The sequence below is a fragment of the Scatophagus argus genome, chromosome 5 (assembly GCF_020382885.2).
Source record: "Scatophagus argus isolate fScaArg1 chromosome 5, fScaArg1.pri, whole genome shotgun sequence".
Taxonomy (NCBI): domain Eukaryota; kingdom Metazoa; phylum Chordata; class Actinopteri; family Scatophagidae; genus Scatophagus; species Scatophagus argus.
In genome coordinates, this window is record NC_058497.1 from 2,817,280 (window position 1) to 2,834,644 (window position 17,365).

At 38.4% G+C, this 17,365-nt stretch overlaps 1 protein-coding gene across 3 annotated transcripts in view; it reads right to left on the reverse strand.

Annotated features, from left to right (window-relative positions):
• sgsm2 (small G protein signaling modulator 2) overlaps positions 1-17,365 on the reverse strand; it is a 77,110-nt gene that overhangs the window by 52,714 nt on the left and 7,031 nt on the right. For all 3 annotated transcript variants that reach the window (XR_006843323.1, XM_046388343.1, XM_046388341.1), the window contains exon 2: positions 7,743-7,818. Coding sequence is in view for 2 of the 3 variants with exons in the window: in XM_046388343.1 (XP_046244299.1) it covers positions 7,743-7,818 (76 nt within the window). In the remaining variant the exon portion in view is untranslated. The remainder of the gene's footprint in view (positions 1-7,742; positions 7,819-17,365) is intronic.

The following is a 17,365-nucleotide window of genomic DNA, read 5'->3' on the forward strand; positions in this document are numbered from 1 at the left end:
ATGCATTAAAAACTGACCAATCACAGTAGCACTGTCATATCTCTTCAAAAAGCTTCCTGCCCCAACCCTCACATTTCTTCTTTCCCTTCCTCTGCACAAGAATGATGTTGATTTTAATCTAATTACACACACACACACCATGTCATTTATGTATGCAGGTAAATGTAAATGCAACGTTATGGAAAAACAGCACCAGTACAAAAACCAACAGGGTTAATGTTAGTGTATGCAACATATGACATATACATATGTGTGAAGATTTTTCAGCATCGTACAGTATTAGCTGTATCACATCTATCTATTTTAATGGTTCATTTCAAGACTTAGACAATACATGTAGATGTTAAATGTGGGTTATCACAGATCCTACTGATTAGGGTCTGGCAACATTTTTTAAACAATGTTGTATTTAAATAAATGTGTGGTTTGGAGTCAGCATCCAGGTGTTAGTCTTTTTATCCTGGTAGTCAGAAGAAATCAATGTGTTGGTCCCAAAACTGTGTGAGCCTGTACAAGCACTGGATGAGCAATTGCTATTAAAATGATACACTTAACACTGCATGCTGTTCTCTTAATACATCTATTGTATGTCACTATACATGTATGTCATCATCAGACACCAGGGCATTTACATGAATCAAAACATATGAAAAGGACAGCTTTACTACCGAAACGGAAAGACTTCAGGCGCCGTTTTCCTGTTTGGAAATTATTTTAACAGCAACATGTAGGTATTTAGGTTCATAGCATGTGACAATTACTTTTTCAGTAATTTGCCTAAATGCTACCATCTCTGGACTTTGTGTACATGTATGTGTTTTGAATTTTTATGGTCATACAAAACCTAGAAAGGAACCCAGAACCGCAATGCACATATTCTGGCAAAGTAATATGCATCGTCTATAATTACCTATTAGTCTTTTAATTACGGACAGTACAGTTAATTGAAGGCTATGTATATTTTAAGGGCATTGCGTCTTTGTGAGTATGATATGAAATTCAACAAATGAGGGTGTTTCTACCTTAATATTTTTGTGTTTCTGTTTCCAGCTTGAGCGCAGACGTTGATGGCTTTTGGAAAAGTCGAGACAGTAGATGCAGGTGTTTGGTTACTCCGGTAATAACACATGCACAGTGTTCATATCTGGGCTGTGTACTTTTTTGGGAGACAACTTTAGGAACTGACATTTCCTTTTGCCTGTCTTTTTGTTACAGACCCATAAGCGGGATAATATGCATGACACCGTAAGACTACTGCCTTGCACAAAAAGAAAACTCACACATTGCACAACTTGACTCCCCCATCTGTGAGGCTAATGAGGGTGAGTTATGTGATCAGTTTAAATGTTGTGGAGAAGTTTTGGCCTCCTACACAGACATAGTTATGCAACAGTTAACTCCAACCACGCAGAGAAACTGGCCAACAAACATCCTGCCGGTTCCTATCTATAACCGCAATAAATACCAGGGCTGCCACCAGCTCCCACTTAAATTTCCTTGGCCATCCCAGTTAACTGGCACGTTATTATTAATGGAGGGACAGGAAGAGAAGCCAGCCTGGTGAGAAAATACCTTGTGTTCATTTGGTCTGTGGTTTTTAGACATGTATTTTCATTTAGTGTTTGGTATTTTTTTCATGATATTTTGTGAAACTCAGCCTGTTTTTAAAGCAGGTTTTAGTTAACTAATAACCTGGGCATTTTTAGTTTTATCTTAGTCAAATAAAACTGTAACGTTTCAGTTTAAATCGACTGAAAATGTTGACAAAGATTATACTGAACATTTCAGGCAATGTAGTCCAGCCTAAAACTTTTTGCTTTAGTAAAATTTATTTCACTTAAGATTTTATCTTATGATTATCTCAAAAAAAACAACAAAAAACAACAAAAAACCACAGGCTGAAGTGTCTCATCTAAGGGTTTGAAGTTATCGATTAAGACTAAAACTTGCTTTGTGTAAAATAGTTAATATTACTCCAAGTCCTGATTGTGCTCATTGTGTGCTGCTGGATGGTCCTGATATGATGCAAACAAACAAACCAAAAACAAACAAACAAACAAACAAATCTCCGCATTTGGCCTTTTTCCTGTTAAACTACACTTTAGTCTATTTTTGTCAACAATCCTGCATGCTGATAGTCACAGTTAGTGTTTAATGATGTCTTGTCATCATCTCACAGTCAGAGAAAAAGACTGCTGACGAACACATTTAGTCATAGCTGTCATTAACAAAACACTACGCTGCACAACACTACATGTTGATAGTATCTAATCAACAGCAGGTGTTATGGTGGAGCAGGGGGAGCGGTCAACACGAAAACCAAGGGAGAGCCCAACAGCGTTTTTAGCTGAACTGCGATGTACTTTTTGATCATCTAGAGAGCTGCTATATAAATAACTTTTCCCTTACCTAAGTGTAAATGCAACCAAGAAGCATCAGAGATGTATTGAAATCCAATTACTCAAACCACCTCAGCCAGTCAAGGTGTGAATGCATCTGTCTCTCCAAGACACGATCTCAAATCTCCCACATGTAAATACATCAGCAAGTGATGATGGCTGCCGGACTGACAATGAAGTCATATTGAAATTGTCATCTGGATATGCTGTATGAGTGAGGGAGCAGCGTGACTGACAGCCTGTGAAGACTCGGGCACCATGATCTTCTTCTGCCAATTTTCTTTGCAAAGCATCATAGTTCCGCTGTGATAGTTTGCCTCTTGCTACCTCCCAAACGTTTGACATGCACCCTCTTAAACTTATTTGATCATTCATTCTCTCAGGAAATTTGAAATTTTTTAACAACCACAAATGTGTTTACAAAACAAAAATGCAATCTGGTAAGAAACAAGAAGCTATTTTCCATCTGCTTTGTAAAACAACTTTACTCCGTGGGTGCCAGCATTGTGCTGCAGAGTGAAACTCCTGTGTCAGTTCTGAATGAATGAAACAGAAACTGTAATGTGCACAAGCAAAGCCAATTCTAATGAACGCGGAGAAGGGAAAATGGAAAAACGCATGGAACAAGTCAGTGCCTCTTTTTTTTTTTTCTTTCTTCACACACATAGCACACGTGAATGTTTTCATTAACTCAATTAAAGAACTTAGTTAATCCCATCCTTAAGACAGAGTGAGACGGCAGACAGCAATGATGTCTTCTGGCTAATGAAAGACTGCAATTCATTTGGCCTTCATTCGCAGATGTAGAACAATGAACAGGTGTCACGAGGAACAATCGGGTAGAGTGGACCAGCGGTGACTCACTCCTGCACTGACATCATTGGTTATCATTAGCATCGACCTTTCACCTTGCACCTTTCTCAAGAGTCATCTGGCTCAAGAGGCTGACGATTAGCCTGCATTACACGGCGTTGCTTGGGTTAGCCTGCAGGCTCTCGGTGCAGTCCGATGAGGACCGATCACATGTAGTCACATTAATATGGGGGTGGTCGACTACAAACTGTCTATGGCATTCATAAGGCTATGCTGTTCAAAATCCACAATAAGACTGGGCAAATATTCACATGTTGCACCACAAATAAAACGTAACACAGATATTAACTGGTGGTTCATAAAGGATCGTCAAAAATTTGCATGAGGCAGTTTGCAAACAGTGACACCATAACAGCGTTTGGCCAGCAGGGATAACCTGGTCACAATTCTCAGTGATTCTGTCAATGTAGGGCCACGTCTCCATATTTTATATCTGACAAAGTAATTCGTTAAGCTTCTAAATTTAACCACCAAAGGCCAGTAAGTCCATCCTCTGAGTGCGGACATGACATGAGTTTCTGGATGACAAGGGGTAAATATTAAGTGAATTTCCCATTTGCAAGCCACTGACCAGAAAGCAAATGATGTTGAAACCACAGGCACACACTCTCTCTTTCTCTCTCTCTCTCTCTCTCTCTCTCTCCCTCTCTCTCTCTCCTTGTCCAATTTGCAAATGTGAGCACAAAGCACACAATAAAAGTTCAGGGCTGCGTTGTAATTTCCTTGAGGGGGTCATGTGGACATCCAGCAGGATTTGTCTGATGACTCACACTTATCTGTCTCATGGAAGTAACCCAACGCAAACCCCTGAAATGTCCGCTTCAATTGCTATAATTAGAAAACAGCTTCAGCGAGTGTGTGTGTGTGTGCGTGTCTGATGTACTGATTTTTGATCTGTCAAAAAACAAAAATAAAAAACCTATACAAACAACCAAAAAAGCTGTGTATGTCCACATTTACACACATGCAATTATATGGTGTAAACCTACTTATTATTCAGTCTACACTGCATATACCCACTTCTTAATCCCCTCTCTGATGCACATCATTCAGTAGTGTGCTGCAAGCCAAATTCTTTTCATAGCGTAACGAAGGCCATAGGATCGGTTAGGTTTTATTTTCAGTCTCACATGTATGAATAAAACAACAAACAGTATTGACATAACATCCCATACACAAAGCCTCAGCTCTGCAGCAGCATTGTGAAAGGTGAGAGAACTCCCCTATGGATGTCGCATCCAATGGCTATGATTACAACTAAAACTGACAGTTTCATTTCCACACTACTCTGTTCCCAGGTCAGCCATTAAAAGGGCACATTTCCACAACTTGGACGAGGAGAGATGTGGTTCTTGCTGTTCGGGAGAGAGATGTTTGATGTGCTGATGATGATGGATAATGAACTGTGCTCTTACAGCAGTCAAAGCATTGAATCACAGTGACCCACAGGGACAATTCAATTTACATGGTCCTGTGTTGTACATGAGGAAGGACAGAACTGACTATTATCTTCTATCAGCATATCCTGGGAAAATGAACCAATTCAAGTTGTTCTCATGTTTTTCACCTGTACAATAGGTAACTAGAAAATCTCAACTTTGAAGAGCAAGCGAGAGGGGTAAAGAAAGGAGCATTATGTGTGACATCGTGTAGCTAACAACTGGTTGATCCTTCAACCTCTGCACACTGTGAAGTACTTTCTAACAAAATGAGATTGACCCATGGCCTGCATCAAGCTATAAGGTAGCTATAAAGTATACTGAAACTCGAAATTCCACTACTTCTATAGCTGTATCCATTGTACACATCAATGAGCTCAGTCTGTAATTAGTCTTATCAGAAACCCTCTGGATCAGGAATTCAGATATTTGAATGCTAATGACACGTATCGTATTTTAACATAGCACACTGTCCTGTACAAAACCTCAAACCATTTCAAATTTAAATGTATAACCTAAAAGAGGGGCATACAAGAGTGAATGGAATGTTATATATGGTAAGGTAATACATGTAAGGTAAATACATTAGGTAAAAGAATAACTACCATACCATACAAGACCACACAAAAGTGTGTCATACCACACCATACAATACAAGGTTTACCACAACACCAAAGAATACCAGTTGCTGTAGGTGCAACTGTTTTTTTGTTCTGTTTTAATCTTAAGGTCACATAGTAAGTATTTTGTCAACTCAGGATAACAACACTTGTCAACAGATTAATTTATCTCTTCATCTCATGAAAAAATGGTCCATTTCTCCAGATGACCAGATAATTTATCACAAAAACAAAACAAAAAACAAACACGTTCATAAGAGTCATATGAGTGGAACATGACATACACACACACACACACACACACTGTGGGGCAGGCTTGGGCTAGTTTGTTTTATGCTCTCCTGCCATTTGTTGTAAAAATGTTTTCACTTATGATTTCATATCAGGATATTTATATTCTGGCTAATTACTGCAAGGGACAGGTGTAACAATAGTATTGTTATGTTATGTGGTACTTGTTCCCACACAGACTTTTTAGAGTGAGACACTTGTAAGGAGTGGCTGGTTTGAGTGATTGTTATGCCATGTATAATGGATGATGGATTTAATAAATAGATTCAGTGGCTGAAAATGCAATCGATTCCCTATACAGTGTGGAGTCAGGGCAGCATGAAACAATACATTTAGGTAGAGTGGTAAATAGTGAGAATAAACTATCCACAGATTTTAAAACAGTCTGATTAATTGATCAATTGATCTGACATTTTCGGCGTACACCAGTTGTTTAAGTTGACAACATGTCACCTATACATGCTGGCATGGTAGCCTTGATGTCTGAAGAACATTTTAGGTTGTAATACAAACTTTTTTCCTCTCATGATCACAAGGTTGAGTATGTTTTCTCAGTATAACAAAGGTCAATTTGGCGAGATAAAATCTCGTGATAAATTAACCAATTATTATGAGAATAAGAGCTGTCACCTGAACATGAAGCAACCACTTCGTAAAATAAATGTAACTACGACACTTCTCGGCTTCTGTGCATATCAGCATGTCACTCAACACTTCTAACAAGGGCTCATTTCCAACAATCTCTTCCAAACCACTGCTTCTACCCAGTCAATAGTAACCCTGTGTAAATAGGGCTGGATGCAGACAAACCATAAAAAGAAGAACAGGTGGGAAAAAAGGCAATAGTGCTAATGTTACTAAAAGCTCAACAGCAGATATGTACAGACACTGACACTCTATTAAATGCAATTATCTGTTTTACTTCTGTTGCATAAGGCTGATTATAGTAATATCATGTAATTTACCCTTCATTTGTTTCAGTATAAAAATGACTTTTTATGTTCACAAAAGATCATGGTCCAGTTATATAAGGTTCATTGGATTATTCATCCTTTTCCAGAGAAAGTAATTTTGACACAATAGAAAAAAAAAATCACTGGAGTAAGTATGAACCTATGAATTTATTTTTAATTTATATATAGCATATAGATATATTAGCAAAGATTAATCAATGAATCAGTTAGTCGATCTAAAGAAAACTAGCACCCAACTATTTTGATATCTGTTTAACTGTTTCATTCATTTTTCAAACATTTGCTAGCTCCAGCCTCTTAAATGTAAGGCCAAGAAAATTTGCAGATGTTTGATATTTTATATACTAATCAATTAATTTTGAAAAATAAAATTGTGACAAAAGTCCCATGGCCCATCTCAGTTTTTGGAATGAACCCAGTGAGCTGCATGTATTGTACAGAAACGCATATTAGTAAAACATTACAATCAAAGGATCACAAAGCCTATTCTTAAGTTTTATAAGACTGACACACCACATGTTGCAATTAGTATGTATGAAAATACTGGCACAGTTTTAGCTTCGCCACATCTCATAAAGAAATGAAAATATCATCCACATTCTTTAAAAATGAAAAAGCATATATTTGAGATACCTCGAGTGTTTGTAGTTTTCAAGCAGTTGTGTGTGTGTTAACCCCATAAAGCAGACATGATGCTTCCACTGTGTCATCAGTCATTTGGTCAATCTGAGACTACAGTCTGCTTCTGAACAGCGTGGAAGCTGTGACTCACTCCACTGCAAGCTCAACCATCCGGTCAGGAGGGGCAACCCCTCCATGTTTGACCAACACACACACACAAACACACACACACACACGTCAACGTGTCTAGGGCTTAGAAAGCCTGGGTTTTGTACAGCATGTCTCAGAAATTGGTTTCCATTAGCTTCACTGTGATTATTAACTTTCCATTGATGCAGCAAAACAGTCAGAGGCACAGTGACGTCAAGCAGTGTCCTTGACGGAGAAGCAGCACCCTGTCACCTGCTGAGGAGTTCAACAAGTGCGTGTGTGCAAGACAGAGAGAGGAAGAGAAGGAGACAGTGTGTGTGTGTGTGTGTGTGTGTGTGTGTGTATGAGCAGAGATAAAGAGGAGAGTGTACTTACTGCACAGAGCTATGATGTGGCTGCTGTCTTCGTGGACAAACTTCTTAGTCACTGCTTCCTCCATAATCTGCTTAACCTGCACACAAAAGAGCCAGAACTTGTTAGTGTGTCTGGAATCCCTGTCATCATCTTTACTTTAGCTGTCACTGTCCCCTCAGGTCATCTGAGACAGGTTTACTCAGTGTTCAGGAACAAAAGCAAGCAAGGTGAAGCAGTTTTTCATTTCTCTGCTCCTCACCTGTGGAAGAAGTTTCATCAATACCTGAGCTCTGCTAAAAACTGTCAGATCATTTAAATCAGGGCTTAAAACATTACCGATTACTGTGGCTGTCCAGTAAATTAGATACTTAAATACTTTTTAATCTGGAACTATTTATTTGATTGCCCGTGCTTTTACTATCTTTTAAATGTAATGTCTTCAATATGTTAATTTATTTGCTTGCTTTTGCCTTCATTTTTGTTTTCTTCGTCTTTTAAATGCAATTTTAAATGTTTTTAATGTTTTATTTTTAATGTTTTTCCATGCTTTGAATTGCTTTGTGTCTGACTGGTGCTATTTAAATTAATACATAAAACACCACAGCAATTACCACTTTGAACTAAAGTGAGGCACACATTGACAAGCCCATATGAAATGTTTTCAGCCCCTCTACCAGCACATGGGTGGTGCAATGTTCATTAGGTCCCACAATATGACAAAATGAACAACTTAAGGGGCAATGCATGGCAGAGTGGTTAGTACCCTGTTTACAGAGGGTTGAAATCCCTTCATGGCAGCGACCTGGGTTCCTGGTTTCTGCAGTCTTTTGCTGCTAGTAGGGCTTCCCAACCCTACTGTTAGCTGGACTGCTTCCTAATTGAAAATGTTTAAAGTCAATATCAGGCAATGCAAATGATGCAAAATGAACAATGCGAATAAGAGAATTTTTCATCATTTATGTGAGCTGAAATTATTCAACTGAAGAGGAAAATGTGCATGTGTCATGGGGCTTCACAGAGTGTTGTGTGGGGAACACAGGTGGAAGGGCACAGCTGCTGCTCAGCTGCTGAGAGCTGGTGAGCTCTGGAGGGAAGAACCAGAGGCAGAATGGGACCATCCGGGCGAGTCTAACACCCGCAGTCATACCAGATTCTTCTTTAATACAGAGTCGTTTATTGGTGAGAGGTGAGTGCGGTTTGCTTTTAAACTTTTATGATTAAAACATGAATTATTAACTTGCTGTGGCAACAATACTGTGGTGACAGCCTGTTAGCTTTTAAGGTTGAGGGCAAGAAAAATGGGCTTTGATTGAAAAATCTTCCCATATATCTGTTAAATTTACAGCCTTTTCCCCCCCAGTTGTTGCTGCTGCTTTACATAGGTTTCACATCAACAGGAATCAGATACATATCTGAATTAGGACCACAAATGAAAATGGCCCAAATCAGAATTGAAAAGATCAGATTGCATGTGATTTGTGTTTTTCACCCTGTCATGAAAAAAAACAGATCCAAGTCACATATTAGAAAAAAATACATCTGATTCGGGCCACTTTTGCTGGCAGTGGGAAGGTAGGTTCTGTTTCAGTGCATAAAATAATAATTCTCTGAATTCAGCCCTAACTGACGCACTGCAATACAGACATGACAGCGTCGAATCCAATGACAATACCAGACATATTTAAACCTCTAACCATAGCATCAGTGATAGCATTATGTGCTGAAAGGGACTGTTGAGTCTGTAGTTTTTATTTAGTTAGCAAGAGTGAAAAAATGCTGGAATATATCACTCAAAAACAAGGATATATTTAATTCAGTATGCTATATACAAAAATGGGTTACATTGTTACTGCCATTGATCACATCTGACAATGCTGTGCTTGGATATCAGTATGAAAACCTTTTCAATGTGTTGCAAACACATTTTTTTTAAAAAATGCAGTCTCATCTTAACATTGTGACAGCTACTAATAACAACTCTGACATTCTTGCCCATACATCCGCACCGCTGACTTCCAATTAATATCACGGCATCCCGGAAACATTCAAATGAGTCTTTCGGATGCTATCTACTGTGTCCCTGGGGAGGAGAGCTTGAGTGAGTTCAACAGCACTGAGTCGGTCTGGTGTTCGCTTGTCTAAGTTCACTCTCTCTGTAGAATTAATTGTCGTCAGTAATTAATCCAGGACCTGTCTGACACCTCTGCCTTGTTTGGGTCTAACCGATAAACAGGACAAATTTAATTGCCTGGCTATGCGATAATAAAGCTCTAACTACAAACTCACTTGGTTCAAACTTTTCCCCTGTATTACGGAAGTGTGGGACATTGTCGAGGGATGGAGCTTATCACCTTCATCATCAAGATGAGGTTTGGCCTTCAAGTTTTCTCATTAAAGTTTTTTGTGAGGAGTGGGCTAAATCACCCGTTTTGTAAAAGTGGTGAAAGCATTTGCAAAGCCTATGACAAATACAGACAACCATTTATTTTCCACAGTGTACAAATGAAAACTTACTCAGTGGAAGTCTATGGAATCAATTTTATATTAGTTTAGATGAGGGTAGGGACTGCTGTGTGTCTGAATGAATGTAACTGATGGAGAAAATGATTTTACAGTCTCATTGACAAAGAATGTATATAAATGTAATATAATATGGATTGGCCATGTCATAGGCGACACCTATGTTATGGGGACTCCACAGAATTTGTTCATATAACTTGAACATAAGCCAAACATAAAAGTAAAACCTCTCCTCCAATGAACTCCTTTAACTGTTATCAGATACCCCTGAACTACATTCAACCAAGTCTTCAACAGCTTGGCTCCCCATTCTTAGCTCTGTTCTGTCTCAAGCTACTCTGATGGCTCCCAGAACTTGGACAGAGAAGACACACCAACCTCATTTTCTTTGTGTGACCTCTGATCTGCCTACAGAGGTGGGGATTCATCTCAACAGAGTTGACTTTTACAAAGGTAAGTCAGCTGAAGTGGTGAAGTGAAGTGAAGTTTTCTATCCTCAGTCTGTCAACTGCAAACTTACTTTCACATCTGAAACAGAGTTAGGGTCACACTAGTGGCAATTCACTATGATTAAAAAAATAAATAAACAAAAATCCTAGACTTAAAATGCATCAGTGACAGAATGAACGATAAAATGAAATGGTTCTGAACTGGTCAAATTGGTAAAAATACTCAATAAACAATAGAACTGCTGCAAATCTCATGTATACACCAATTAAATTTCCAATTGCAGAATGTTTACACACCCAGAACAATGAAAATTACAAAATTTACCAACGTCCTACTACAAAACTGCTTCAAAATGGAAACTATGTCACCTTGTTGAACTTTTTGTCCAATTGGATGAGTGCCATCAGCCAACAGATCCGGTCAAACTGGCTTTTTACAGTTCCTGTCTTAACATACCAGACACACACAACCCCACACATACAAGTGTTACCTTTTTTTTGGATAAGAAAACACAAGGAAATAACAGAGCATTTAAAGCATATATCACCTATCTTTGAGTACTTCGTAACTAAATACAAATGTCAAAAGTGTGTGATTACACCAGTACTGAGGGTCCTGTATTCTGGTGACTTTTAAAGAATGAAAATTAAGTAACACTGCATTTTTACATTTTGTATTTTAATTCTAACTCTCATGAAAGAATTATTTGTCCCTCTGGTGTGACCTTGCATGAATCTCTGCAATACACTACATCAGTTTTCATTCATTCATTTTTACCCCTGCTCCTTAGTGCAGGAATCTCAATATAAAAATCAAAATGTACACCCCTTTCATTGCTTTATGCCCCATATAAAGTGAGAATTTTTCTTTCCAGTACATCTGAAATTTGCTTGCTTGTATTTCTTTCTCTTCGTACTCTCCACTTCTCTCTCTCTGTGATTCCCTGAGGAGGACCAGGCACAAGCAGCTCTCTTCCATGTCATGTGCATGCCAGGAAATGATATTTGGTATAGCTGTGTTGTTGTATGGGTGGAAACAGTAGATTTTTAGAGTTGTAGAGCCTATGTGCACTATACAGTGCCAAAAACAGGTTATTATGACAAAAAGGGAAAAAAAAGGTGTGAAAGTTTGTCTGGGAGAAACATGGAACAATTGTGACCCTGTGAGGAAACTGGAATCTGTACCGTTTTGGGCAATCGGGCCAAAAAATAAAATCATTATCAATGTAATCTCAATCACCACCTACTATCTAAACTGGCACCTTTTTTCTCAGCTTTGATTTACCCTGTTCATTATAGTTAGACTTGAATTAAAATTCTCCATTCCCATGATTAAAACACAATATTGCATTAAAGAGTTCTCTGTTGTGGAACAAACTTCTTGTCTACAATGCTGGTGGCTATGACTCACGTTGCATTATTTAAAACACGTCACCAAAGAAACAATCATGTGAAGTAATTTCGTCAATCAGCCCAGCCATAAAGCTTGTTTAATGCTCTCATACTGGGCCTCTGACCGACCACATCCTCTACTGAGATGTGTAAATAGATCCATATATTTGCCTATGGCTATAACTCTACTCAGTGAGTCAAAGCAAAGTGATACACAGCAGTCGGTCAGAGGGGTCGATACCTTCACCTGGGTGTGGGTGACTGTGAAACTGAATTGATTGTGTTTGGGAATGAACCAGTTTAATTAGCGCTGGCTGTCAGGGATTACAGAGATTGGAGTTTGGTGTGCTCTTCAATGCTTGATTAAGTCTACTAAGAGGAATTAACACTAGAATATGTGTTTATTAGTGTGCTGTAGACTGCAAGCAGCAGATACTTGAAATCATGCACTTCACTTGGATTTATATTAATATGATCTTGATTACAAGGTTAGTTACACGGCATAATTAAGCACGGTGTCGTTTTATTTATTTAAACATCTTTAGTACGTAGACTTATACCGTAGGTGAAAAGTCTAATAAATCTAAGTGGTCAGAAACAAAGTCCAACAGTTTTAAAGAACTATGCATACTAAATGGAACCAAATGTTTCAATGACGGAGCAAATTAAGTTAGAGATAAGAGATGATTAAGTTAAAGGTTAAATACCTGTGACAGTACAGCTAGAGATGAGTAGGTTTTGGCATGACAGTGGGGTGATAGGTGCAGTTAAGGTCACAAAGATTTCAGTGACCTTTAGTGTCTAATGATCGTGATACTATTTGTCTCAGTAATTTGCCCCAAGTAAGCCACCGTGTCTCTTACATCGTTAAATGTGCCACAGCAAATGCATTTTGAAAGATTCATTATGATGTGTTTTATCTGCTAAATCTCTCCCCGCTAAATGTTCAGACATAGACACAGACATATTTGCAAAACAGTCACTGACAATGTATTTGCATTGTTTTGCGTGATTAGGATTGTTATTGTTATGTTTAGCAACTCAAAGCAGTTAGTTAGTTTTAAGGAAATATTATAGTTTTGATTTATTACAGAAAAGTCTGTGGTGAAGCAAGACAGAACGTCTTTTTCGTCATTTAACTAAAACCACAATCTTTCACTAATCGCAACCAAAGTGTTTGCAGAGCTTAATAATAATAGGGATTGCCCACTTGCCCATGGCAAATGAAATGTCACATCAGGCTAATATAGCACTTAGCGGTATAACAAAAACTGAATCTGATCCATCCGGAGGTGATGATGGAAGAACCTAAGGAGACATCTCACATTTTTCTTATCTCTGTTGAGAGTTGCACATGCCCAGCACTATTTTGTATGAGCTAAAGACCAAGCAAACATTCAATTATACTCGAAACAGGAGATTGGTGATGTTAGAGGATGTGGGCAAAATGCACGTAAAATTTCACTTCTAGTGTTTTGGATAAAAACACTTTACTCCTAACAGCAATTAAGTTTGTTCAAAAACATACACATCAAATACCACTTAGTGGTGTGGAACTGAGAAAAGGCTGAAGACTCTGAGCAACTCTTCAATCTACAGTCTGTCTACATTAGCTAGATGGTTAAACTAACTTTATGTCCTCCAACTACCAGCGCAATACTATAGCGATGAGACAATGAGCGCTACCATAAGAAATGGATAACCATAAGAACTCAGAAGTCATTTATGTGTTTTACACTTTCATCAGACTTTCTTCTTTGCCTGATTGGCTTTCAATTTACGGGATTATTTGAGCCCTCATGGATCGCTTAAAATCCAACCTGCTATACGTATTTGTGCGGACATTTACATTAATATGTGTGTTATTCATAGTGGTTTTTAGTTCTTCACACATGGACATCCAGTCCTTGATAATTCATGCAGGGGTAAGCACGGTGGTAGCCACACACATACACATACATGCAGATGCATTTGCTTACTTTTACTAAAAGAGGACTTTTATTACCAATTTATCCTGCAGAAAACCAAGCAACTAGCTCCAGGGATGACACTAAAATAACAATATATAATTGGTATATGTGAAACGGCTGAGTGGAGCCGGCTAACTCTGAGACACTTCTGAGAATCCTGAAGCTAATGGTTTCCTGGAGGAACAGAAGGAAGAGCTCATTAGCCAACTGTCCGTTACGTAAAGATAAATTTACTTTTCCTTTCAGCTCATGTTCATGATTGGGACAAACAACATCACCAGTGTATTCCTTGTGGTCATGAAGGAGGACTGTTTTCCTGATGCTAATAGGATGTACGATCTGACTTGGAGAGAAAAAAAGAGAAAATATGGCAAATACAGGAAATGAGCAACAGCCTCTTCACTAATTCTGACTGCTTTTCATTTCGTTTCTCTAAGCCAGTATTCCCATTTAAAAATTATGGATTACAGTCACAGCAGAAAATTGGACTCACATGAGTTTAGAGTCAAGAGCACTAGCCTATTTATTTTCTGTTAATTAAAGTGGATATGAAGTTTGGATTACAAATAAAGAACTAGTACATTAGCTGCTACCATCATTGTCTGCTAATGGATTCCATTTTATTCTGTAGTTCGCTCCTCCTTGACACATTTGACATGATGTAAGTTTTCAACTTGTAAGCTTCATTTATGTATTTTTTAGGATATGTCTTGAGATTTTTTCCATCATGGTGCATATATTCTATAATCAAAAAAATAAACACAAAATATAAAAACATAAACTGCTATGACTTATTTTTTTAGTTTTTTGGGTTGCCCTTGTTTGCCTCATTAAAGACTCCACAACCGCTCAGGTGTTTTAATTCATTGCTGATGAGAACTTTCGGGAAACCATTTAAACACAGTGTGAAACTTGCTTGAGCTGTTTAAAACAGCACATTAAACATCAGTGCATCAGTACAGTATCGATCAACCTGCTGATTATTTTTTAGATTTAATTAATTGTCTGTTTGAGATGTGTTCGCAATTGTCAAAACCTCAATGTAACAACTCCAAATGTCAGAATTAACTGTTCAAAGCCTACAGATATTAGCTATCACACAAGAGAAAGAAAAGAAGCCAATTCCCACAACTGTGAAGAAGGTACTATAATTTTCATTTTTTTTGCTTAAAAAAAACGATGAACGATGAGAAATGATTAACTGATTATCAAATTAGTTGATGGTTATTTTGCTGTTGATGGTATTATTTGTAATATTCACAGTATTTGGGGGCAGCCGTGGCCTAGAGGTTGGAGATGCGGCTTCTGCTCAGAGGGTCACAGGTTCGATCCCCCATTGGACGGGCAGGAAAAATTTGGGTGTGGTGGAGTGATTAACGCGAAAAATGCTCCCCCCTCCATTAGCCGGCTGATGTGCCCTTGAATTAACCCCCAACATGCTCCCCGGGTGCTTGATGCTGCCCACTGCTCCTGTGTGTGTTTCACTGCATGTAATTTGCCGGGTGTTGCATGTGTGTGTTCTACTAAGGATGGGTCAAATGCAGAAGACGAATTCAGTGTGTGTATGTAAAAATATAGATACTGTCAATAAAGTGATTCTGAATCTTAAGTACAGCATAAGCACTCATTACAATCACAAGGGAAAATGTTATTAAAAACTAAACTAAACAAAACTGGTCTGTGTAGATTTTCTTTAGGATATTGTGTCCCTGTCTCTGTGTGCTGAGGTACCTTCCTTTCCCCTTAGTCTGAGATGCTGCAACATAATATGGTTCCATCCTAATCATCTATTGTTAGGCCACAACAGAGACACAGCCATTAATGAGGTAATTATTCATGCCATGGTAGAGATGGTGGATGAGGAGGAGGGCTGCAGTAGTGCTGTGCTGACAGCAGACTGTGAAGGACGAGGTTAGGGGAATCTATATGTCTTTACTTGTCCCGTACACACTTGTTGACCAGCTGCAGCTGTCACATATAAAAAATGAACTTCTAGCATTTACAGATACTGAAAACCTGCAATTATTTCCTCTCTTTTAAACAGCCATATCCCGTGTCGAATCAATTTCTCCACTTTTCCCATCAAGAAAATAGAGCGCAAATTAACATTTAACCTCAGAGTGCAAAATATCAAGTGGACATTGATGCAGTTTAGAGAGCCAGCTCTTGAAACAGCATTCATAAAATAAAACTGTGTCAGGTAGAAATGGTTCTGTACTGAAGGAAGTGTCAGTCTGCCACTGGATAATGATGGAATATTTCTTCAAGGGGGAGGCAACTTAATGCTGTTTAGCTGTGCAATATGGCAACCAAGGCCTCTCACTGTAGCAAACACAGAAAATGGCATTAGAAAAATGGAAGCCTATGGCAGTGGCATCCAACACCCTGGTCAGAGTACTGATGCTGACTGGACAAGAAACAGATTTACTGAGCTTCAAGTCTACTTTCTATTTCCCAGACCAATTGTGAAATGGTTGCCTTAGGTGTCTGCGGAAAAAAACGTGCAGGCATAGTTAAACTGTTTAATTTAAAACTCCTCAGATAACATGAAAGGATGAATATTTCTCATAAAAACTTATTGGTGGAATAGAATTAAAAATGCATCATTAACACAACATGCAGTCTACTGATCCATTCCTTAGTCTCAAAAATGACCCATCAGTATGATTCAAACAAATTGCTTGTTGTGTCGTCTAACGGCGTTCAACAATTTCAGTAACATCATATCCGATAATGACGCCCACATTACACTGTGATCGGCCAGCTGTGCTTAAGATCTGTAAGAAAACAGAGACTGAATCTTTATCTCAGCAACTAAGACACGTAGCTGGTTTGCGTCTCTGATCATTTTGCATCTCTTTGAAGTTATTTTCTGTCTCTTTCTTTACTTTTTGGGCTTCTTTATTGTTGTTTTCTGTCTCTTTTTATTCCTCTTACATCAACAGCATCTGTAGTTGTTTTCTGCCTCTTTGTATTAGTTTTGTGTCTCCTAATGAGTTTGATGGTCCCCTGAAGTTTCATTTGGCTTCACTGTCACGTCAAAGTTTTCACTTGTCGAGTGAAATGTCTCCATGGATTGGTCTTCCCCACAAGACTGACTGTAAAAACTTTGGTGATCCTCTGACTTTTCATTTAGCACCATCATTTGGTCAAAACTTCAACTCATCACATACTTGCACTGAATATCAGCAAAAGTCATGACATCCCCTGCAGCTACAAGTGTATGTAGTGTTTAGAGCTAATTAGCAAATGTTCACATGCATACAGACCAACCTAAAATGGCTAAAATGGATTTGTTCAATGCAACTGCTAA